A 22,015-nucleotide genomic window follows, 5' to 3' on the forward strand; every position below is an offset into this window, starting at 1 on the left:
TGTGAAACCTTTTAAAAGCTGATCTCATTTTCTTTTGCTACCTTTCTACTTTCTGAGTATGTCTTCCTCCTTCTGAGTATGTCTTTCTGTGAATGTCTCCTCAACTATTTGGAAAATTTCAAGATTGTTTTTCCAAAATTTAATATCATAAACAGTAATACTGCTGCAGTATATTTTCTGTCACTTTTGTTCCTTTTCCTAAAACAGAGATTATATTTGAAACTTTATAAATGAAGAAAAGATTCCAAGAATAAAATATTTTCCTATATTGAACTTTTTCCAAAGCCCATTTGAAAGTCAGAAATTTTTAAACGACTATTCCTTTTGTCCTCAGCGCTAGATGAGTAGCAGTCAATGAAAATGTTTTAGAAACAAAATTGAGGCATCACAGTAAAAATCTATAAAAACTATAAAAAACATCTTTCTTTTAAAAGTTAAAGATTTTAATCTGTAACTATTATTGACTATGGATCCTTGCTATATATTATCACGTAAATATTTGAAGCATGTTTGAACTTTGACATAAGAGCCCAAAAGTCTACTCCAATCTATTCATGTCTTTAAATAACATGTGTTTTACCTGACTACTCCATTTGGCCTCATTCCGCACTCATTTTCTTCTTTTAGAAAAGTCTTGAGCTACCTTTTTGTTATCCTTAGGTATCATGAAGAAATTATGTTTATGTAGAAAAGTGGTCTTCTAAGGAGATGAGTACTGAATTTTAGGAGTGATGATTTTTATAACTTACTTTCAAATGAGTTAACCAAAATAAGCAGATAGATTTAAAAAAAAAAAAGGAAAAACCACACATTCATATACACATATATACAGAAGAAATACAGTAAAATGGTACAATAACTACATCTCAATGATACCTACAGATGTATTCATTCATTCTATTATTGTTTCAGCTTTTTTGGTGCTTGAGAATATCATAAAAAGAGGGAAAACAAAATAAAATAAACAAAAAGTTAGTTGTATATACACTATTTTTAAAAAAACTTTTCACTTGTTTCTCCAGAAAGTAAAATAAAATTAACAAAATAAAATACAACAAATGATTTGTAATAGTTGTTTTGTGTCAAAGATGAGAATTTTTTTCATTTTTTCTTTCTACTTTGTTCTAAATTTCAAATTTTCCAAAATTAAAAAAGCAAATTATATCTATATTCAGTTTTGGTCCTTTAGATAAGTTATTTGCTGAAAGTAAAACATGAAAATACCAGCAATTTTTAAATTTATATGCTCCTTTATATGTGAGATCTCGCCTCTTTAAGTTCCTTTGGAAAAAAAGGTCACAAATTAACATGCTCAAATTTGATGCTATATTCATAATACCAAAGCATAATATACAGTAGATCTGTAATATCAGATGTCATTATATTTGCTATGGAAATAAAAATGGCTTACAAAAATAAGGGAAGGAATAAGAACCCAATTATCAGATTAGAGAATTTAAATTTTTCTTTTGGGGAGAAAAGCATTTGTTTTTCTTTGCTATTGGTGGAGTTTTATTTCAACATCTGAAAATTATGCAAGCATATGACTCGAGTATACTTTTAACCTCAACTTAGAAAATACAGGATTTTTTTACCTCCTAAGCAGCCAATGAATGAAAGCAGGATCAACTGTTTCCATGGAAACATCATCTTTAATTGCCAAATGCAAGATTAACTCTTGTCCAGTCTCTGATGAATAGAATGCTTTGTCTTCAGGTAAATCCTTTAATCTGTAAAATATATGTACAAAGAAGTTAGTTTTTTAAAAAGCTGCTTTAAAAAAGCAATTTTGCTCTTTTCGTAAAAACTGTTTATCATTTGGAGATACTGAAAACCCTCAGATAAAACAAATCTGTTTTGATACAAAATAGAGGATGCTTGAAATGTAGATACTTAAAAAACATGTAACTCATAGGTAGATGGAAACGATCTTACAGAATTTGAAATGTTTACCAATACTAAAATATTAAATTTTAATATATTATTAAAACTTTTGCCAGATAATTTCAAGACAGAAAACATTAACCTAAAATTCTAACTTATTCAATTTTCTCTAACGATAGCATTCTGGCAAAACTAACAGAGTCAAATAAGCAGATATCTTGAAGCACTAATTTTTGCAGTTTCTGAATTCCTAATAAAGCATGCAAATTATAGATAGCATTATCAACGTCCATCTCAGGCCTATTTTTTTAGACAATTGCCAAAAGTTCCCAATTACATATGCTGTGTAAAACAGATTTTAAAATGCTAATGGTAGAAAATGTTCAGTCTGAAAACCTTGCAAATGAAACCATTTTCTTTTTTGCTTTCTTTAATTTTCATAAACTTGAATATATTGGTTGAGAGGAAATAATTATGTGAAAGTCTTGTGTCATTTTGAGTGGCCCTTAAAACTAGTTAAGCTGCATGGTTGATGATCAAGTACATGTGATACACACACCTGAATCTCTGGACTCCTAAAATTCAGTTGGTACCACACAGGGAATTAATGATTTTAAAGTCTGCTGCTTTAGTGAGGAACAGGTACAACTCTCCGATTCAGCAGCTGCTACTGATTGAGCTGTTTTAGTTGTCACTTACCCAAAGAGAGAACTCAGCCTCCTGTAGACAGTGGTTCCCAACAATGGGTTCCTGACATGTGGCATATGCAATCAGATATTATGTACATCCCAAATAATAAGAAATCAAATAATAAAAATATGACAACTTGAAAAATATGTACTTAAAGTAACATGTTAAGTCATCATTCCTATAATAATGCTCTTGGGTGCCTGCAATCTAATATATATTCTTAGGTAGAATATAAGAGATAGAATTGTGGCTAGAATGCCTAGGCATCACTCTCTCTAGGTCCACTGGAATCTGAAACAAGTGCAAATACAATTGAGAACTACTGTTCTAAGAATTGCAGGTTAACAACTTACAGTAGTACCATTGATCTTTAACCTTCACTCAATATCCCCACTGCTGCAAACTGCATGTCTCAGTTTGGGTTCCACAACACAAATAAGACAAAATTAATTCAAGTGCAAGTAATTTACTTGGGAAGTGAAAGACAAAAACAGTCAAGATGGGGAAGTAATACAGGAAAAGGAAGACAGCCTAAAAAGGGTGAAATATAAAGCCTACTAACACCATGGATGACTGGAAGTCCAGTTCCTATAGAACCCAGGCCTAAGAGTCATCCAAGAGTCATCTCTGAGTTATTCTTGCAAAGGGGCAAGGCAGCTGGGGTATTTACACACCAATTCCCATGACAGTAGTAACTGCCCAGTACTTGTAACCTCCTACTAGGGAAGTACATAACTACAGAGGTGAAAAAAAGAAAAAGGAAAGAAATGCATATACTAGCTATTAAAAGTGGTGTGTGCACTGAAGTGATGAAGGCAAGAGGATGAGTAGGGCACATGTAGTGTCTGCTACACTGTGCATAGAAAACAGGCTTTTTGAAGTTATTTTTAATAGCATCAGGTCCCAGGTGATTGATGGCCAAAATTATTGAGTAATTTAAATATACGAGGGAGAAATACACATTCCACCTCAATCAATCATTATACTGCTCAAGCCTTTCCAGTGGTTGATTTTCCCTGCTTGGACCAAAGGGTCTCAGGTATCTTGCCTTCCTCCTTCTTCTGCTCAATCAATGACATATCCTGTGTCCATAATTAGTTTCAATTACTAATTTAAATGATAACTGAAGTCATTCTAGATTAGATTTAATTTATAACTGACAGCCATAGTTTTTTTTCTAATCATGTATTTGAAGAAACTGTGGTCCAAAAATCAGGAGAAAGATGAAACACACACAAACATGCATACACATATAGACAGATAGACTGGAAAATCAATAATTTTTAAATTATCAAATAAAATGCAATGCTAACTAGTCATAAAAGGCATGTGAAACATGAGATATGTTAATTTGATACATACATATGTCTAAGACTCATGAGAAACTAGAAAATGATAGTAACATGCACTAAAGTCTAGGGACAATGGGTAAGACTTAACCACTGCAAAGTCTTGAGGAGTACGTTGATTGAATTGGTACTTCCTTCCTCAAAGAAGTTATAGCTATCCAGTACATACACAAAATCTAACTTAGAAAGAATTCGGCAATAACAGAATAACAGACTTAAAAAGAACAGGTAGTTGGGAATTTCAGGAAAGGAAGGGGAAACTCTAGCAAAGAATTGTGCAGTAACCTTGCCATTATCATCCTCATCTTTAATATCAAAAACTATTCAAATAAATATATGAAGCTCTGCCCTATGTCATTTGGAAAAAAAAATACATGGTCTGTGTCCTAATACTGTAATGGGAAAAGAGAATATTATAAACTCTTATAAATAAGATAAGGAGTAAATTACTAGATTGATTGATAAAACTCTGAAGGTAGAACAACCATTTACCCATCACTGGTTTCTCTAATGTTCCAAGTACTCATTCACAGGAGGCTTTCAAGCAATGTTTCTTGCTGAGCTTTAAAAACAATGACTGAGTCACTCAGGAGATTAAATCTTTGCACTGGACATCAAGTGAGTGAAAAGCATTTCTACCAGAACCAAAGGATAAGTCACAGCATGGGATCTGGCCACCATTTGAAAATTACTTCAGGAAAGTGTATAAGAAGGCATAAAAGACGGTGATTGTTTTCAAAAAATGTTATCTTGCCAACAATCCATTCCCAAGATGACATGTACATTGGTTATATTTAAAACATATAAATGTGTTCCAAGAAGCTCTAAATTATTTTTGAAAACTCATTCATTCAACAAAAATTTATTGAGTACCTATTAGGTGCTGGGATTACGATTCTAGAGGGAGGTAGAGGTGATGATGGGATATGTCATTCCCATACTCATGGAGTGCATCAACTACTTCAAGTGACACCTTGTTTAAATGAGTGTGGGGTATTTATAAATTGCCCACATGAAAGGTACAGTGGAGGGGTAGACATTTCTAAGAAAGCCTAAATGAGAGCATTCCTCATCAGAAAGGTTAGGGAAAACTTCTCTGAGGAAGTGGGGTACAGAGGAAGAAAAGAAGAGATGACATAATGACGTGTGTGTATGTGCTGCAGGGTGAGGGAAGGAAGAAATGTTCCTAGTGTAGACAAGTACTTGGTGTGGATTTATGAGGTGGCAGATAGGCTTGTGAGTAGCTAATGTCTGGACACTACTCTCCCATCAACTACTACTTATTTCCATGCTGTCCCAGGACCCCACCACACCTCTCTGGAGACAAGCAAAAGGCTCAGCAGAGGGCTTCCAGAATCCCACTCTAGCCCATGTCACTTTGGATTGATCAGTATGCATGCCCTACTGCTGGTTAAATATTTTAACAATCACCTCTGAGCATAGCAAATAGAATACGCAAAGGCCCTGTGGCTTAGGTGCTCATGGTATGTTCTTGGTCTTGGGTTGCACGAACACAAAGAAGACTAAAGAGATGAAATACACATGGCAAAGCTCAGCATGGTATGAAATGAGACTGCAGATGTACGGTGGTCAGTCTTGTATGCCTGGCTAAGGGTATTAGTCTCAGAATAAAACCCTTGAAAAGTTAACTGCAAGTTTAATCAGGGAGGTGAAATAATCATATTTGAAATAAACATTCCAATTAGAAATATTATAATCTGTATCTGGCTTAACAAGATGAAAAGAGAACACATTTTGCAACATACCAATTTTACTCTCACCCACAAATTCATAGAAATTAGAAACTAGAAAACAATAGACAAAGAATTTGATTTAAGAGAAAAGATATGCTAATACTCATATAATATTCATTTATATGTACACACATGCATACACTGTATGAAGTTTGAAGATAAAAAGAAATGTCATTCAGGAAGATTTTTTTTTTAAATTATGTTGCTTATTTTTAATCAACGTTAAAGTAGGACATTGACTTTATAAATAATGAAGGTAATTAATACAATCACAATCTGACTTCTTAGCATTGCCAAGTATCATCATGGAGAGGGGGTCGCATTAAAGCTCTCCCCACTTCTGAAATCACAAAGCCAAAATAAATACAAAGGAAGCTACTGAAGCAAGACAAATACAAATCAAAATGTCATCTGCTACAATAAGAATATTCTTCTATTCACAGGAATGTTTTAAGCCAAAGAAAAAATAGATACCCTTTAGAATTTTCCCTGCTAATAGACATTTGCATTTAAGGGCTAAAGCTTAATATATTCACAACACGTTCTCATGGCAATCTTTAAATAGCCCCCAAATTTAGTGCATATTGACAACTGTACTATCTATTCTTAATGTCAGCTGAGCTAAAAAATGCTAGACCTTGGATTCAAAACCAAAAATGCTCTAAATAGTTGTGCCTGGTTGCTCTAAAAGAAGGAAGAAACCATTTGTGGCTTGTCATATACTTTACAAAACTGCTACTAAGACTGCAGATATCATGAAATATTGATATGTATTTATTATTTTTAATGTATACAGACAACCTTGAATATCATCTTGGCAAATGCTGAGAGTTACATTTCTTTACGTGGAGAAAGTTTAGGTGTGAGAATGATTTGGCAACATTTCTTTCAGATAACATGTACCTAACAAGCATTTTCTTTCTCAGAGAGAAAAACCCTACAGCAATTTTAACCATAAGGATTGCTTAGTACACCACCCTCTCTTGCATCCACAAAAAGTCATCTACAATTTTGATACTTTAGAAACAAATTATGTTTATAAATATATATTATTCCTAATCTTCACAAAAAACTTGAGTAGGTTAAAGACATTTATTATAGTAAAATATTGAATTACTAATGGATAAATGTTTGATACCTATGGGTGTTGCACTGTGAATCTTCTAGAACTTACATTAACTCACTCTCATGGTATGTAACCACTGTAGCATGGTAGTCAACTAGTTAATGAGTATACTGGCTTGTTGAGACTGTGTATCCTGCCAGATCAGAAATCATGCATCACATAACCGATTTGTTCATTCATAATCACTCACTCATTCACTCATCCACAAGCTTCACATCTTCCAGAGATGTAGTTCATCCATTCTGCATGCTGACCCTGCCTCCTTCCTGCTGAAAACTGGCCAGATAGGTGATAAAAGTTACATGAACTCTGGGCTCCAAATCCAAAATTCTTAACCAGCTCACCCATCTTTCCTGCACTTCACAAGTGTTCAGCAGCAAAGAGAGAAGAATATAATGTGCCCAGTTTGATGTTACCTTCCATACCCGCAGGTCTGTGTTGACAGCAGAACAATGGACAAATAGGGTGAACGCCAGCTGGAAGTCATTCCGGGCTCCCGTGGACACCTACAGCACTTGATATTCTCTTCCCTGACCCTTGACACTTCCAACACCTTCTATTGCATTATTTAGATCATGGCTTCTCTCTCCTACTAGATGATAATCTGCAAAAAACAGTGATTTGTAACCTTTCGTATGTTAAGGTCCCTTTTAGAATCAGCCAAATCTACGAACGCATCTATCTCTGTAGTCCAAATGCACATATACAGACACAAGCTAACTTGTGTGTACTCCATGCTTTATTATACTGAAAAATAATTTCTTTCACATAGGAATCATATGTATATATTTGTATGTGTATACCTATATAGATATGTGTGTTCATGTGTGTATATTCAAAGATTTATTTCCTGCTTATTTTTCATGCATAAATTAATGAAAATTTTATGACAATGGAAATAAATCTAAACTATACAAATTGAAGAGAAGGAAAATCCTGTTCAAAGGAACAAATATTCCTGAGGTTACTGTTGGAAAACTTGACAAACAAGTTTAAATTATGACATTGTTTTTTATATGGTGAGGCATGTCATCTCTGACATTCTGTTAATTTTTGCTTCTGGTCTTCTAGCAATGAGTGGAAATAAGTAGCAGCAAACAGAATCAGAGCTCTTATTGTATGTACATTGCAGTAGATGGGGCGGCAACACAAAAATATTGCCAGAACGTTCTGAGATGCTATGTGTTGGTTTCAGAGCTTCTTTCAATTTGTCCTCAACTCAAAGAGATCTTCTCTGGAAAGACCAACATCGCTGATGCTATGCCAGAAAAAAATTACAAAACTGTTTTTCAATTGGTTCCACTAGTTTCAACCAAGTGCAAGCTAAAGGGACAAGACACAGTTACCTAATCATGCCAACCGATATGCTTCAAAATATTAGACAACATGTCAACACTTTTTAAGTATACTTGACAAAGGGTTTGCTTCAATGTTCTTGCTTTGCTTTAAACTTCAAATTACTTGGCCAATTCCAGGTCACACTGCTTTACAAGCCTCTCCGCAACTATGGATGACTATTTGTACTTGACATGCGATAATGTCGCTTGTCGCGTGTTTCAAGACAAGACTTTTGTTTAAGAGCAAGTCCGAGTTTCAACAGTGTTGCAGGATTTTGAAAGCAAGTCTTCATCCCTGACGGTTCGAGAACATCACTGTCTAATGTTTTTCCAAGGTTCCCAGGTAGCTAAATCTAAGGTGCTTTTTGGGAACATTTTTTAAGTGTCATATTTTCCCTAAAAATAACCTTTACACATAAAAGGAACTTAGACTTTAGGGTCTTACTACATGTAATGATGAAAGGAAAACTAAATGATAAGCAACTTCTATGATACATTATTTTCCATGACATCTTCCAAGCTAAACATAAAACAAAATGAACAAAGACGAATTTAAATAATTATAAAGGGTATGCAGATTTTCCTTCCCTTTGATTCAATGGGAAGTGATTCCAGACCTCCTCATATGATCATGAAGAATGTACCTTTCCTGAGTCTACATAATAACATTCCTTGCCACCATATATTTACTTAGGATTTAAAAATAGCTTAATAACATAATATAATATAAATGCTTTCCTGCAGGGACAATTTTGCAATACCAGGAAGGAAACAAAACAGTAATGTAATAATCACTAACTTTTATGGAGTGCCCATTATGTGCCAGGAACTGCCCTGAGTGCTTCCTATATATTAACCCACTATAATCCTCACAACCACTTATGGGGATCTTTCTGTTATCACTCCCATTTTTCAGATAAAGAAATAGAGACACAAGTGGGTGAACAAATCCATCAAAGAGAAATAAAGATAGAAACTGTGTACTTACAACATATTTTCCCCACGCAATAGATACCAAATAGAATGCTTAAGTAATCAGATCATTAGAGAGCCATAAAGTATAACCTGATATTTTATATATTTTTAAAGGTCTGTATTAATATAACTGGCAATTGAAAGTTTAATGTCAGTTACTTCTTCCGTAAGGGGAAAGGACTTGACTATTGACATAAAAACTCCACTGCTTGATTTCAAGCATATGCACTGCGGTAATGCACCATCACTGCAATAGGCATGAATGTAGAAGAATGCAGCAACTCTCTCTGGGATTAAATGAAAACACTTCAAAGACACAGTAAACCACAAACATAAGGTGCAAAATACTGTCTGCAAAAGAAATATGGGTTTTTTTGGTCTCCATATTGGCTGTATATAGTGTATATACAGCATATATATTTGTAACTATACAAAATAGTTCTTGAATGGCGTAAGAGACCTGTTAAAAGCAGTTATCTCTGGGGAGGAAAACTGTGGGGTCAGGAATAGAGAATAGAAAGATACAAATTTTCACTATACAGTCTCTCAAAAATTTTAAATATTCTTCAGTGTACATATATCTATTATCCAAAGCATTACTAAAGTTTTACAATGGATTAACAATAGAAAAGGAATATATCTTCCAGGTTAAAATATTTCAAACAATACAGAGCTCAACACGTGGCACTGAAATTCTCTTTGCATAGTCGCCACCTCAGCTGCCTGGGTCATGTGTTCTTTAGAAACTCTTTACAAACGGGAATACATGGTGGTAACTCTAAGAATCAATTTTGTTTTAGCCTGACATGTATGTAGGCACCATAAACGCGATTTTAGAATTAAAATGTCTTCATATAGTTATCAAAATAACTTACTTATTATTTAAGTGGTTCCCCAGTCTCATTCTGAAGGTTTTCTGACACTACTGAGAGTTTACCACTAAGGATAATGTCCCAGTTATGTGCCACAAAAATCTGTAAAATCATTTATTACACTAGAGTTCATAGTGGTATAAATTATGAAATGAAACATTTTTAAAAAGAAAAAAAACAATTTATTCCTAAAATGATAAAATGTGAAAAATCTGTAAACAATACTTTTGTGAGAGTTGAGTAGAAAAGGGTAAATGAAATGAAAAGTACAAAGAGAACGTTTTGGCTGAAATAGAAAGAGTTTCAACATTGAGTTCTAACCGTGCACACCAGCCCAGACCATTCTGTTCCTCACCTCATGATCATGGAAGGAGAGTGATCTTGGGGAAAAACTCAAATTCACTGTGTGCCTGCAGCGTGTCAGGTACAAGCACAGAGAAAGAATCTTTTAAAATAAATTCGTGTCTTCAAGGCATTTACACTCTCAAGTAGCACACTGACCATAAATATAATTAATTATACTACATTTTAATAAGAGATTCTAGAGTGGAAGACAGAGGTCTGTAACAGGATGCTCATGCAAAGTTTCCTGGACCACCAAGACTCAGCAGGTATTACATCCCAAAGGGTGGTGCCAGAAAGAAGTGCAAACATTTAAGGGAGATCATGTAAAACCATCTGCCTGGTTCTCACGGCTCACTCACATCAGAGTTGTCCAGAGACTAAGTAGAGGATTTGAGAAAGGGGTGTCTTTGGAAAGAACTCTTCCTCACAGAGAGGAAGGTGGGTATTCCTTTTAAGTTGTACTTTAAGGTTACACATCAAGGAGACCACAGAGAGCTGCCTTTGGAGGGATGCAGTGGTCTGGGATGATACTAAATGAGACAACTAAATGAGAATGAGAGCACGCTGGAGCCAAATAGAGGGTTGCAACTGGTGAAGGAAAAGGATTCTGAGAGATGTTAGGGGCACAGAATGCATGACGTTTCCTGTGTGCCAGACACACACGGGTAAGCGCCTGAGGAATATGGTTATTATACATCCTGAGCAGGAGAACCTCCTTCTGGGGAAAGAGACCTCACAGAGGAAAGCTAGAGTATTTCTGGACTCGTAGGGGCTGAGAAAGAAGGAAGTGGCTAGCTGGGGCTGGGAAGAGGGAGAATGCAGCACTACATTCAGGGAACTGAGGGGGAAATATCCCCAGTGTTTTGGAATCTCAAGTGAACCCATGAAAGAACCACTGGAAGAAAACACCAGTTCTGCACTTCTACCAAGTCCAAAGCGACATGACACTAAGCCACTAAAACGGGATCCATCAAGTTGAACTTGCTGGTCTCCTTTCTTCTCTTTTGGGCAAAATACTTAGCAGAATTGGAATTACCGAGTTAGGGGGAAGCAGAGTAGGTGAGCTAGGTGAGAAAAGAAGCCAAAACATTATCTCTTTAACTGTAGACCTTCCCTCTGCACCAGCTCAGCACCAGGGAGGGAGATTAGTTTTCCCTTTAAATCAAGTTTTACCTTTTAACTATTGCATAAGACAGGACGTTGTAATTTTTTTTGCTTGAAACTCTATTTCTTACCCAAGCATTGTCAGAAGTGGAGTGGGTGGGGCTGAGTTTTCATCTGTAGCAGGAAAGGAGCTAAGAGAAGAACTCCCATAAGGGGCAGGAAAGACTAGAAAGCTGACCTAGGGTTACATCTCATGAGTGGTGCTTCTTCCATGTACAGTTATAGACAGGAAATACAACCAACATTTAGAAAATGGGGGACATCACAGCGCCATCCTAGAATAGGGAGCATCTGAGGTAATTCTTAGAGAAAAAAGGTCAGCTTACCTAGGAGACAAGGAAAGAGATAAGTACAGGGACACAGAACAGTGGAAAAATCTAGGCCAGATAGGTGATTCATGAGAGTGAGAGAGATGACTTAGGGAAAGCCCAGAAAGCACTGGGCTGAGGGACAAGGCTGGAGAAGCCCAGTGGTTAAGGGTGTGAGCAGAGGAAGATGAGCTCCCTACTGAAGAAGACAAAAGGAACATTCTGAGAAACCCAGTGTGGCTCACATGTGAACCGTGTTAGGAAAGCTAAGGGTGCAGTGTTCAGTTCTGCAAGACAGTGACAACATTCAAACAGATAGATGTCCTGGGGCTGGGAGTGGGATGGGGCATAACTGCAAACGGGCATGAGGGATCCTTCTAGTGTGATGGAAACATTCCAAAACAGGATGTGGTGATGGTCGACCATCACAGTTACTAAAATGCACTAAATTGTACACCAATAAGAGTGAATTTAATGGTATGTAAAGTTTACCTCAATAAATTTTTTAAGTCATAAAGAAACAGAAAAAAAACAGGATACAGGAGGAGGGAGAGATAAAGAGAGGGAGAGAGGAAAGAGGTAGGAATGAACGAGAGAAAATTAATTTGCTAAATAAATGCTTTCCGTGATGTTATCAAGCCCAAATTCAGTGGAGTCTTTGGGAAGGATCAGCCACATAGTGGTGGGCAGATATGTGAATAATGGGTGAGGAACCAGAAACAGAAAGAATCAGCTATTCTTTTAATAAGTGAGAATGAGAGAAATGGGACCATGGCTAGAGGTGGGTACAGGGTAAAGACAGTCCCATGATGAATGGTTTTAAGTTGGAAAATTCCTGGCTGAGGAAACTGCAGGAGGCTGTGAGATTTCATCACACTGAATGGCATGCAATCTAAATCTTATGAATTGTTCATTTCTGGAATTTTCCATTTAATATTTTTGGACTGCAGTTGATGTTGGGTAACTGAAACCACAGAAAATGAAACCTTAGATAAGGGGGGACTACTGTATTCATAAAGTGAGAAGGAAAATTCAAAATATAAGAAGAAAAAGGTCTGATTTTTCTAGAGGGAAGAGTCTTCTTGGGATTAACTTGCATGGTAGTGATTCCACCCTAGCCAAAATCACATGAGCAAGGTCAAAAGTATGCTGAATAGAAAAGAGAAGTAATGAACCCCATCCCATGGCCAAAACAGAAAAGCTGACTCTGGAATGGAGGCATTTTCTGGAGAACCGTCAGGCTTGTCTCCGAGGCTCCTTATCAGTGTCTCCAAGAGGTCACAGAAATGATGATGCCTGGCCATTGCCAGATGCTCAGCGTGTCCTATGTGCCTGTGGTTGTATTTTCATATTCATAGGTAAATTAATTTAGAAACCATAGCTTGATTTTACAGAGTTACGTCATTTTGAGGAGCTCTGGAAACCAACTGTGTACTACCACCACACTTCCTTCTCTTAACTCTGAAACTACTCAGGGAGCTCTCTTAGGCTAAACATACAAGCAAACATGCTCAGAGCACTCAGATACATTTAGGAACACTAATAACTAAATATAATACTAATGTAGCACTTCAGAGAATCACTTTACTCCCCAAGATATTCAAACCACAATTTTGGCACTATGAGTGGTAGGCAGATAATAATGCCAAACACTCAAATTGAACATGTGCCAGGCAATACTCTGCTTTTATAAATATGCACACATGTACCACCACCCCCATGTTACAGACGAGATAACTGAGGTAGAAATACGTTAACCAACATTCCCAATTTCATACAGATGACCCTGCCTGAATCTAGTATTTCCTAGTCAATACCTGGGTATTATTATTTAATTTAGTCTATTTCTGGTTTACCCTAAGGCTTGGAAAGAGTTCTCTGAAGCTTTGTGTTTTTGTTCACAGCCTAGAGAGGCATAAATGCAAGGTGAGGTAATATTTTTAAGCTCTAGTACAGAGATTCTCCATTGAGAGTGACCTGGGCTCCCAGCAGACACTCAAGAATATCTGAGGATGTTTTGGGTAGCCACTTTCTGGGGAGGGATACAGATGAGCTACCGGCACCTAGGGATTAGGGTTTAGTGATACCACTAAATACTCTGCTATACATACCACAGGAAAGCCACCCACTGCAAACAATTATTCAGCCCAAATGACAATCATGTCAAGGTGGGAAACCCAACTTCAGAGCAGCTTAGCATCATCAGAAGACTGGAGAATCAGATTCCATCCAGCCTGGCTACTTTCTGTTCACGACTTTACCAAAGAAAGGCCACACTTCATCCTTCACATGTCCTGCTCTCATACAACCAGGAGTCTTGTGAGAAAACAGGATCTAAGAGCTTGGTGGACCCACTTTTTAAAACTGACCTTTTTACCATATGAAATTCCAAACAAAAGTAAACAGAATAGCATGAGCCCCTTATGCCCATCACCCAACTTAAAAAAAAGTCAATATTCTGCTATTCTTGTTTTGTCTACAGCTCCACTCACCCTCTCATATCCCCACTTTACTATTTTTTTCATGATTTGCACACAGACTTTATGTAATTTGCATACATCAAAATGTAAAAATCTTATCTGTACCATTTTTTAAACATGGAATCTCAAAGAACTATTTTTATTGTAAAATACAGCAAAGATCTTTCCATTCTATGTTAAGCTTCTAAGTCAGTGTTTTTCAAACTGTAAGTTGTGTTTAAGATGCTGTATGTAGAGCTTTAGTTTGTTTTAAACAAATGAAGTAGAATAGAAGAGGAACTATTCAGATATACTGAATTTAATGAGTTAGCACTGCTTTGTAAAATGATGCTATAGAAGTGCAATGTACTGTAAGTATTGAACCCTAAAATAACTTGTGTTTCTTACTAAGAGAACATTTTTAAATGTATAAGAGGCAGAATGACTTACAGTTAAGTATGATATATACATATGCAGTCGTGGGCAAGTTATTAAATTGGTGCAAAAGTAATTGTGGTTTTTGCCATTGAACATAATGGCAAAAACAGCAATTACTTCTGCACCAACCTAAATACTTAAACCTCTTTAGACTTCAAATTTTACAACTGTAAAATGGGAATAGTGTGCACATAAATTGGTTTGTTATAAGAATTAAGTAAGACTGTGATTATATGTTGAGCTGGCATTCGAGTTGTGATGGTTACTGCTATGATTCAAAACAATGAAATATAATTGACACCTTGTCTGGAGATAAATCAAAGTCTTAAATAAAGCATGAACTCAAACCTAGGTCTCCAACTCATTTTGAAGAGACAAACACTGCTTCTGGGCTGCTTGCATCTTTTTTTTTAAACACCTGTTGAGCCTGTGTTTTTAAAATTTGCTTTATCACAACAAATTGAGTGATTTTGACATCTTTTGGAAATGCTAATCATGGCTATGAATAGTTATCTGCTTTGAATTCACACCTATTAGGGGCTGTATCTAGGTGTGTAAAACATTCACTCTATCAACACAGAAGTGTAAATCTAAATTGGGGCAAACTGTGATAGCAGCTTGAATTTATACACACAGTTATCAACTTCAGCTGAGGAAAGATGGGAGAAGTACTCCCCAACTCATGCAGCAACAAGCCACCATTTGTTTTTATACAAATAGCAATGATTCAAGACGACAGCATAAAACACAATGCGCGGGAGAGAGAGGGAAAGACACAAACTGACTGCCTGTATGGAATGATCTGCAGATACAACTGAGTCTGATAGGCCAGATACAAAAGCATATGGAGGGTGGAGACTGAGAACAGGAGTGTGTGAGCACATTCAACTCAGCCTCCAGGGCTGTTGATGCAATACAATGCGAGCCTGGGGCTGCCAGACAGCCTGATTGTGAACTGCCGAATAGACTGTGAACTCTGTTTCAGAAGACCCTGGACTTCCACAGTTTTCTAATGAGACTTCCCAGTGTTTATTTTTGTAACATATTTTTTGATCTCCCAAATTTTAACCTTAGCAAGCCATGTTTTGAAGTCAAAAATCACAACTTCGAGACATTCGTGCCGACCAAACCAAATATATCTGCAACTCAGCTGCAGCCCATCTTAAAACCTCTAACCAAAATTCTAAACACTAAAATTCTAAACACTAGGGTTGGTCACTCCATTGCTCCAGAAGAAATATGCAACACTACGTATCAGACACAATTCAATATTTTCCTCTATTCAGGAATAAAATTTTTAAAAATTTGTCTTACTCTTTTTACTGAAGGAAGTGGGACATTGAGAGACAGGACACATCTCTTTCACTTTTCAGAAAAAGACATCTCTGTTATGTAAGAAGGTATTACATTTTACTATATTTTATTCATTTTACTCACGGAGATGGTCCTCATTCATCCCTGAATGAGCTCCTATGTAAGAACCAAAACTTTGCAACAAATGTTCAGAGGATACTGAAGACTATGCCAGATTGGAGATCTCCTCAGCCCTGTGTCAACAGGATGCCTTAGTACCTCAGTGCACCATACAGATATTAACCTTTTCTAAGTGTACCATATACTAAATATTAGGAAGGCATTTGTAACTACTAGCAGGAAAAGTTGGAGGACCTTAATGAAAACACTAAAGTGAAACTGAGAGTTTGACATATTTCAGATCACACAATAGTAATCAATGTGGTTTCATTTCCCCCACTTCCCAAGACTGATTTAGGAGATGAAATTGAATTTACTAAAAAGCAACAGTAGAGATCCAACTCTGAATACCAGACCAGTGTTGTTCCTTTGGTAGAACTCTGCCTAGACGAATACATTTGTGATAAATATGCTCCTGGAATGAACTTTGTAATTTCTGCTTTGTTCAGAGCATGGACTCTACTTACTTCCTGCTTCTTTAGACCCTCCAATAAGGTACCACCATGTGGACATTTGGAGACATTTTATTTTGTAGGAGCAGAACAAGTTCCTTTCACCAAGCCTATTATTTCAGAGTAACAAAAACAAACACATATTCCAATTTTCTCAACGTACTTAGAATCTGAGGATATTAAAGAACCAGGTAGACCTTATAAATTACAGCAGAGTGCCAGAAGGGTGGTGGAACTGAGCTGCCAGGTGCCTACCCACTCACTAAAGAGGGACAGCTGCTTCTCCATTTTAGACAATAATTGCAAACCTGTCATCTTATCATTTAAACACACACACACAGACACACACAGACACACACACACACACACACACACACACACACACACACACACACACAGCTGACCTAACAAAACTTGCCTCTAGACAAGATGTGTCCTGAGACCAGGAGTTGGAGGCTTCTGAATACATACTCTTATGGAGGAGGAACAATAATGCAAATACTAACAACAAGAAACTATGAAAAGATTCCTCTTCAAATAAAGATGCGCTCTGCTGTGCTCACTTTCCATCTAGCCAGTTCCACATGCATCCTCACTGAGTACCCAAAGGCTATCATGGTGCCCAGGCCATAGCAGACACTCAAAACAATATGTGTTGAATTAATGAACATCAGATTTAGGGAAGTAGTTGCCATGCTTGGCTCCATATCAGACCATGTAAAAAAACACAGATCTCCTGGTCCACTGAATCATAATTTCCAGGCACCAGGCCCAGAATTTGTATTTTTAAAAAACTTTCCAAAGTAATTCTGCTGCAGGGTTGTCAATGTATTTGGGAACCACTAGCTAGGACACAAGGAGCTTCCAAATTCCAGTCCTAACTGTCAGTAACAAGACTCAGTGGTATCTTTGCCTCAGTGGTTGTTTTACCATTTTAACTTGGTTTTATTTTCCCTGAAATCTCCCGCTTTTGCTAGCTCTGTGACTCTTTGCAGCAGGGAAGGCAGAAAAAGGATGGAACAAAATTTCATGTTGTTCCCCAAATGAGCTGCTTTCTGAAAGCACAAGTAGTTTCCAAAAAATCACTAAGAATATTCAACAAAAGCCTCAGCAAGAAATACATTAACAGAGAAGGGAGGATTTCCTTTAAGACCAATATTTCTCAGAGATGGAGGGATGGAGGTCTACAGGCGAATGGCAAAACTGAAGAGAAGAATGGTAACCCAGAGCCCCCAAGGAGATGGATCTACAAGAGATTCTAAGACCCAGAAACAGAGAAGGGCAGCCTCAGGGGAAGGGACAGTGGATAGAGACAACCTAGATTGATGGATGATTGAATAACCCATGGTCCATCTTTCTAAGTCTTGCTCATCACACATTTCATAATTCATAAGCTCTGCAATGACTCAGAAATGTGACAGGACACCTGGGGAAGCAGGATGAGAGTTTGCCCACAAAAAAAAAAAAAAAAAAAGCTGAGTTATAGAAATACAGAAGGCACCATTTCTTGTGTCATCTGAGCTGATGGGTTGCAACTAAGATCCCTAACACCCAACTACAGTGAGGTTTTTTATATAAACTTGGGGTGGGGGTTGATACTTAGTTGAAAGGATTTTGTGCAGATTAATTAGTAACTGTTTGTGAAACACTTTGTTGGGTGCAGTAAGAATGTTCTTTATTTTGGTTACATAATCTACTAATTTTACAGTTTTAAAGTAGAGTGAGCCGGGCGCGGTGGCTCACGCCTGTAATCCCAGCACTTTGGGAGGCTGAGGCGGGCGGATCACAACGTCAGGAGATCGAGACCATCCTGGCTAATACGGTGAAACCCCGTCTCTACTAAAAATACAAAAAATTAGCCAGGCGCGGTGGCAGGAGCCTGTGGTCCCAGCTACTCGGGAGGCTGAGGCAGGAGAATGGCGTGGGCCCGGGAGGAGGAGCTTGCAGTGAGCTGAGATCGCGCCACTGTACTCCAGCCTGGGCGACAGAGCAAGACTCCGTCTCAAAAAAATAAATAAATAAATAAAGTAGAGTGATCAAGGTTTTATCACAAGCTAAGAAAGCCAAGAACACTGAACTTCAGTTAAAATTCTCTCCCTGTGTATGCCTCCTGAGCCCAATTATTTGCAGGGTTAGAGATCCATTATTTTACTTAGCAAGACGGGTGCTTTGAGACATATTTTCAAGGAACAACAAAAAGGATGGATTCCAATTTATCCTACTAAAGTCTTTCTGTTTAATGTTCATTGTGGAGATGCTCTATTTTATTGGAGCAGATGTATTTGAATAGATAAAGGTTGTTATCATTTGAGCATTTTGAAAACATACATACTTTATGATATCAAGGATATAAAGGATGTGTGGACATCCAGGCCTTTGGTAGGTGGTGTTTTTCTCTGAAATAAGCTTCCCTAAGGCAGTATTGGAGGACAGAAATCAAAAACAAAGCTGCTGTTTTCATAGAGACTCATAACTGAAAGCCAAGAAACTGCTGAAGATCTGTATAGCCACAACCCAACCCTTGCATTCACCAGATTCCAGGTTGATTTTTAGCCCAGGTGTACACAGCTCAGCTGCGCCAATTAGGTACAGCTGTTGCCCATTCTAACTGGGCAGTACCATGCTCTTTCAACAATATATTAAATGTCACCCTTCTCACATTAAAAAAAAATACTTCGGTTGATTTTTCACCTTAAAAAGACCATCTAAACGGTCTTCTTCTAATATTTAAAAAAAAAAGTCTCCCATCAATTTCAATATATGCTAAGATATTTTCTTTCCACCCTATGGTCTCCCATAGACCCGGATCTGAACATCAATAAACATGTATCTAGCAAAGGATAGATGATGATACTGAGATCCAACAACTGAATGTACCATTTTAAGCAGGACTGTCACTTAGGGACATCAGGGTTCAATTTATTAAACGTATTTAGTACTGAATATTGGTGCTAAGAAATGTTTCTTTTTTAAGTATTAAAAGGCAAATGCTGATGGTAATTTGTGTCATTTGTTGACCATCCTGTGTCCAGCGGTGAGTGTGTTTAATCTTTCCACCGGCCATATGAGGGAAGTACTGTGACTATTCCCATTTACGAAGAAGGAAACCAAGGCTTAGGGCAACAAAGTGATTTGTTCACCATCACCAAGCTTCTGGAGTCTACTCCAGTGGAGTCTTAGAACTTGAGCTGCAATGTTTCCACCTCCTGAAATAGTCATATGACTCCTTCACCAGTTGAAAACACCAGTTTCTTCCGGGATGAAGAAAATAAATTAATACATCATCATCCAGGCAGTCCCTACATAGATATCTGTAGATGGGATTCTGGTGCTGGTTTTCTGTTAAGTGCTGGTTATCCTTCATTCCTATTTTCACATTTGAGCTGACTGACACATACTTTACTCCACTAAGGCTCTAAGGAGTGGATACAGTGGGTAGGTAAAGAACTAGGATTATAAATGAGGAGGAAAAAAGAATGTGCAGTTACAATGAAAAGATCCTTAATACGGTCCAAACGTAAAGGCTTTATTTCCCATTTCCACATTGTATTTGTTCAGAAAAGAGGTTCCATTTGCTATGAAGAGGTGACAGAAGGACCTGGCAGAGAGCCTTCCAGAACTGCACACATAAAATCCAGACCTGTATGACCTGCCATGAAGTACATTCTATTACGGAAGCTTGCCTTCTACAAGGTTACCACTCCAGGGGACAATGTTTCTAAGAACTGGGAAAGTGCACAGTTAGCAAAACATGCCCCTTTTCGAGGTCTGGCAGTCACCCACGTCTGAAGAAGTATATAGCTGAAATAGAAAGCTGGCTGCTCTGTGAGCTTCCTAATTCTCTGATTTCTATTTATGTGTATACATTTTCCCGAGATTTTCTTCATGGATTCCCCCTCATCTCTCTTTCAATAAAAGTAGTGGGGGCATGTGGAGAGGTGTGAATAGACAAAAAATTAAGGAACAGTTTTAGATGCTCAAGTTTAGGGTATTTCCTTTGCATAGTACTTAACAGTTAATATTTTTTTCCTTACCACAAGTTGATAGGAACATTGATTTGGCTATAAACGATGAACTGGTCTGATTTGGGCACTTAGGATATGTTTTCTTTGCTTTTTTCTTTATGTATATCCTGTTCCTCTGAGCAGATGGTAAGCACCTTAGTTAACAATAGTCAGTGAAGTTTGTTGAGTATTTACTTACTATACATCAGCATCTACACAAAGTGCTTTATATGTATTAATCTTCACACTAACAGGGTGAGCACTACTGGTATACCAGTTGTCAGATGAGGAATTTGAATCTGAGTAATTAAGCAGTTTGCACAGGGCTAATTAAGTGACACATTGGTAGAAGGTTCCCAAAGCTCTACCTCTCTACTACTCTACACTGCCTCCTACCTGCCAAAAACTTCCTTCTGCTTCTGTTTTTCCAAACTACATACCTCATCCCTAATTCAACAAGTATGCAAAAAATAAATTAGAAAGCCAAGTGGTCCTACTTAATCAATACTAATAGGTAATCATTAATTCTAGTTTATACATGCATATATACACAAGCAGCATATTTAATTTCTATCTTTGCAATCATAAGAGTGTTACGTAGCCTATTCTTCCATCAAAATACTTTACATGTATTGCTTTTAGTAATACAAAACCACTGCATAAAATACAGAAAACCAAAAAGAATAACATCAAATATTACTGAAAATCTCACACTCTAGGTAAAACTAATAGCAGGAAGTAAAAAGTTACAGGGTATCAAGTGTTGATGAGTCAGTGAAACAAAAGGAACTCTCATATCCCGACTGTGTGAGTGTAGATCCATACTAACCATGTTGGAAAACATTGTGCCATCACCATTTTCATGCTGAAATGGCATAGCAATTCCATTTCAAGCTGAAGGCATAGTAGTTACTCTCCTTGATACCCATACTAGAGAAACTCTTGCCCTTGTACACTACTCAACACGCACACAAATGATCATAGCAGCATCATAGCTAATAGCAAAAACATAAAATAAACCGATGTCCTTCAATAAGTGGCAGATAAATGAACTGTGGTAGATTCAGTCGATGGATTACCACATAGCAGAAAGAATCAATGAAGTACAGGTTTACACGTCTACCTAATCAAAACTCAAAAATATATCAAATTGAAAAAGTATACTCCAGAAGAATAGAGTATAACACTATTTATATAAAATATAAAAATATAAAACTTAACAATTGTAGAGTTACATGAATACATAGTAAAACTAAAGGAAAAGCAAGAAAATAATAAAAGTAAAATCCAAACAGTAGTGACCCCAAGGGCAAAGAAAGAGCCTCAATTAGGGAGGAACAAAAAAGAGGCTTCAAAGTCACTGACAATATCCCATTAAGCTATGT

At 37.0% G+C, this 22,015-nt stretch overlaps 1 protein-coding gene across 1 annotated transcript in view; it reads right to left on the minus strand.

Moving 5' to 3' along the window:
* LOC104680140 (contactin-3) overlaps positions 1 to 22,015 on the minus strand; it is a 334,676-nt gene that overhangs the window by 244,248 nt on the left and 68,413 nt on the right. Inside the window, exon 2 of the mRNA XM_030938334.1 lies at positions 1,596 to 1,730. Within this exon, the coding sequence (XP_030794194.1) occupies positions 1,596 to 1,650 (55 nt within the window). The 5' untranslated portion in view covers positions 1,651 to 1,730. The remainder of the gene's footprint in view (positions 1 to 1,595; positions 1,731 to 22,015) is intronic.

Source organism: Rhinopithecus roxellana, chromosome 1 (assembly GCF_007565055.1).
Source record: "Rhinopithecus roxellana isolate Shanxi Qingling chromosome 1, ASM756505v1, whole genome shotgun sequence".
NCBI lineage: Eukaryota > Metazoa > Chordata > Mammalia > Primates > Cercopithecidae > Rhinopithecus > Rhinopithecus roxellana.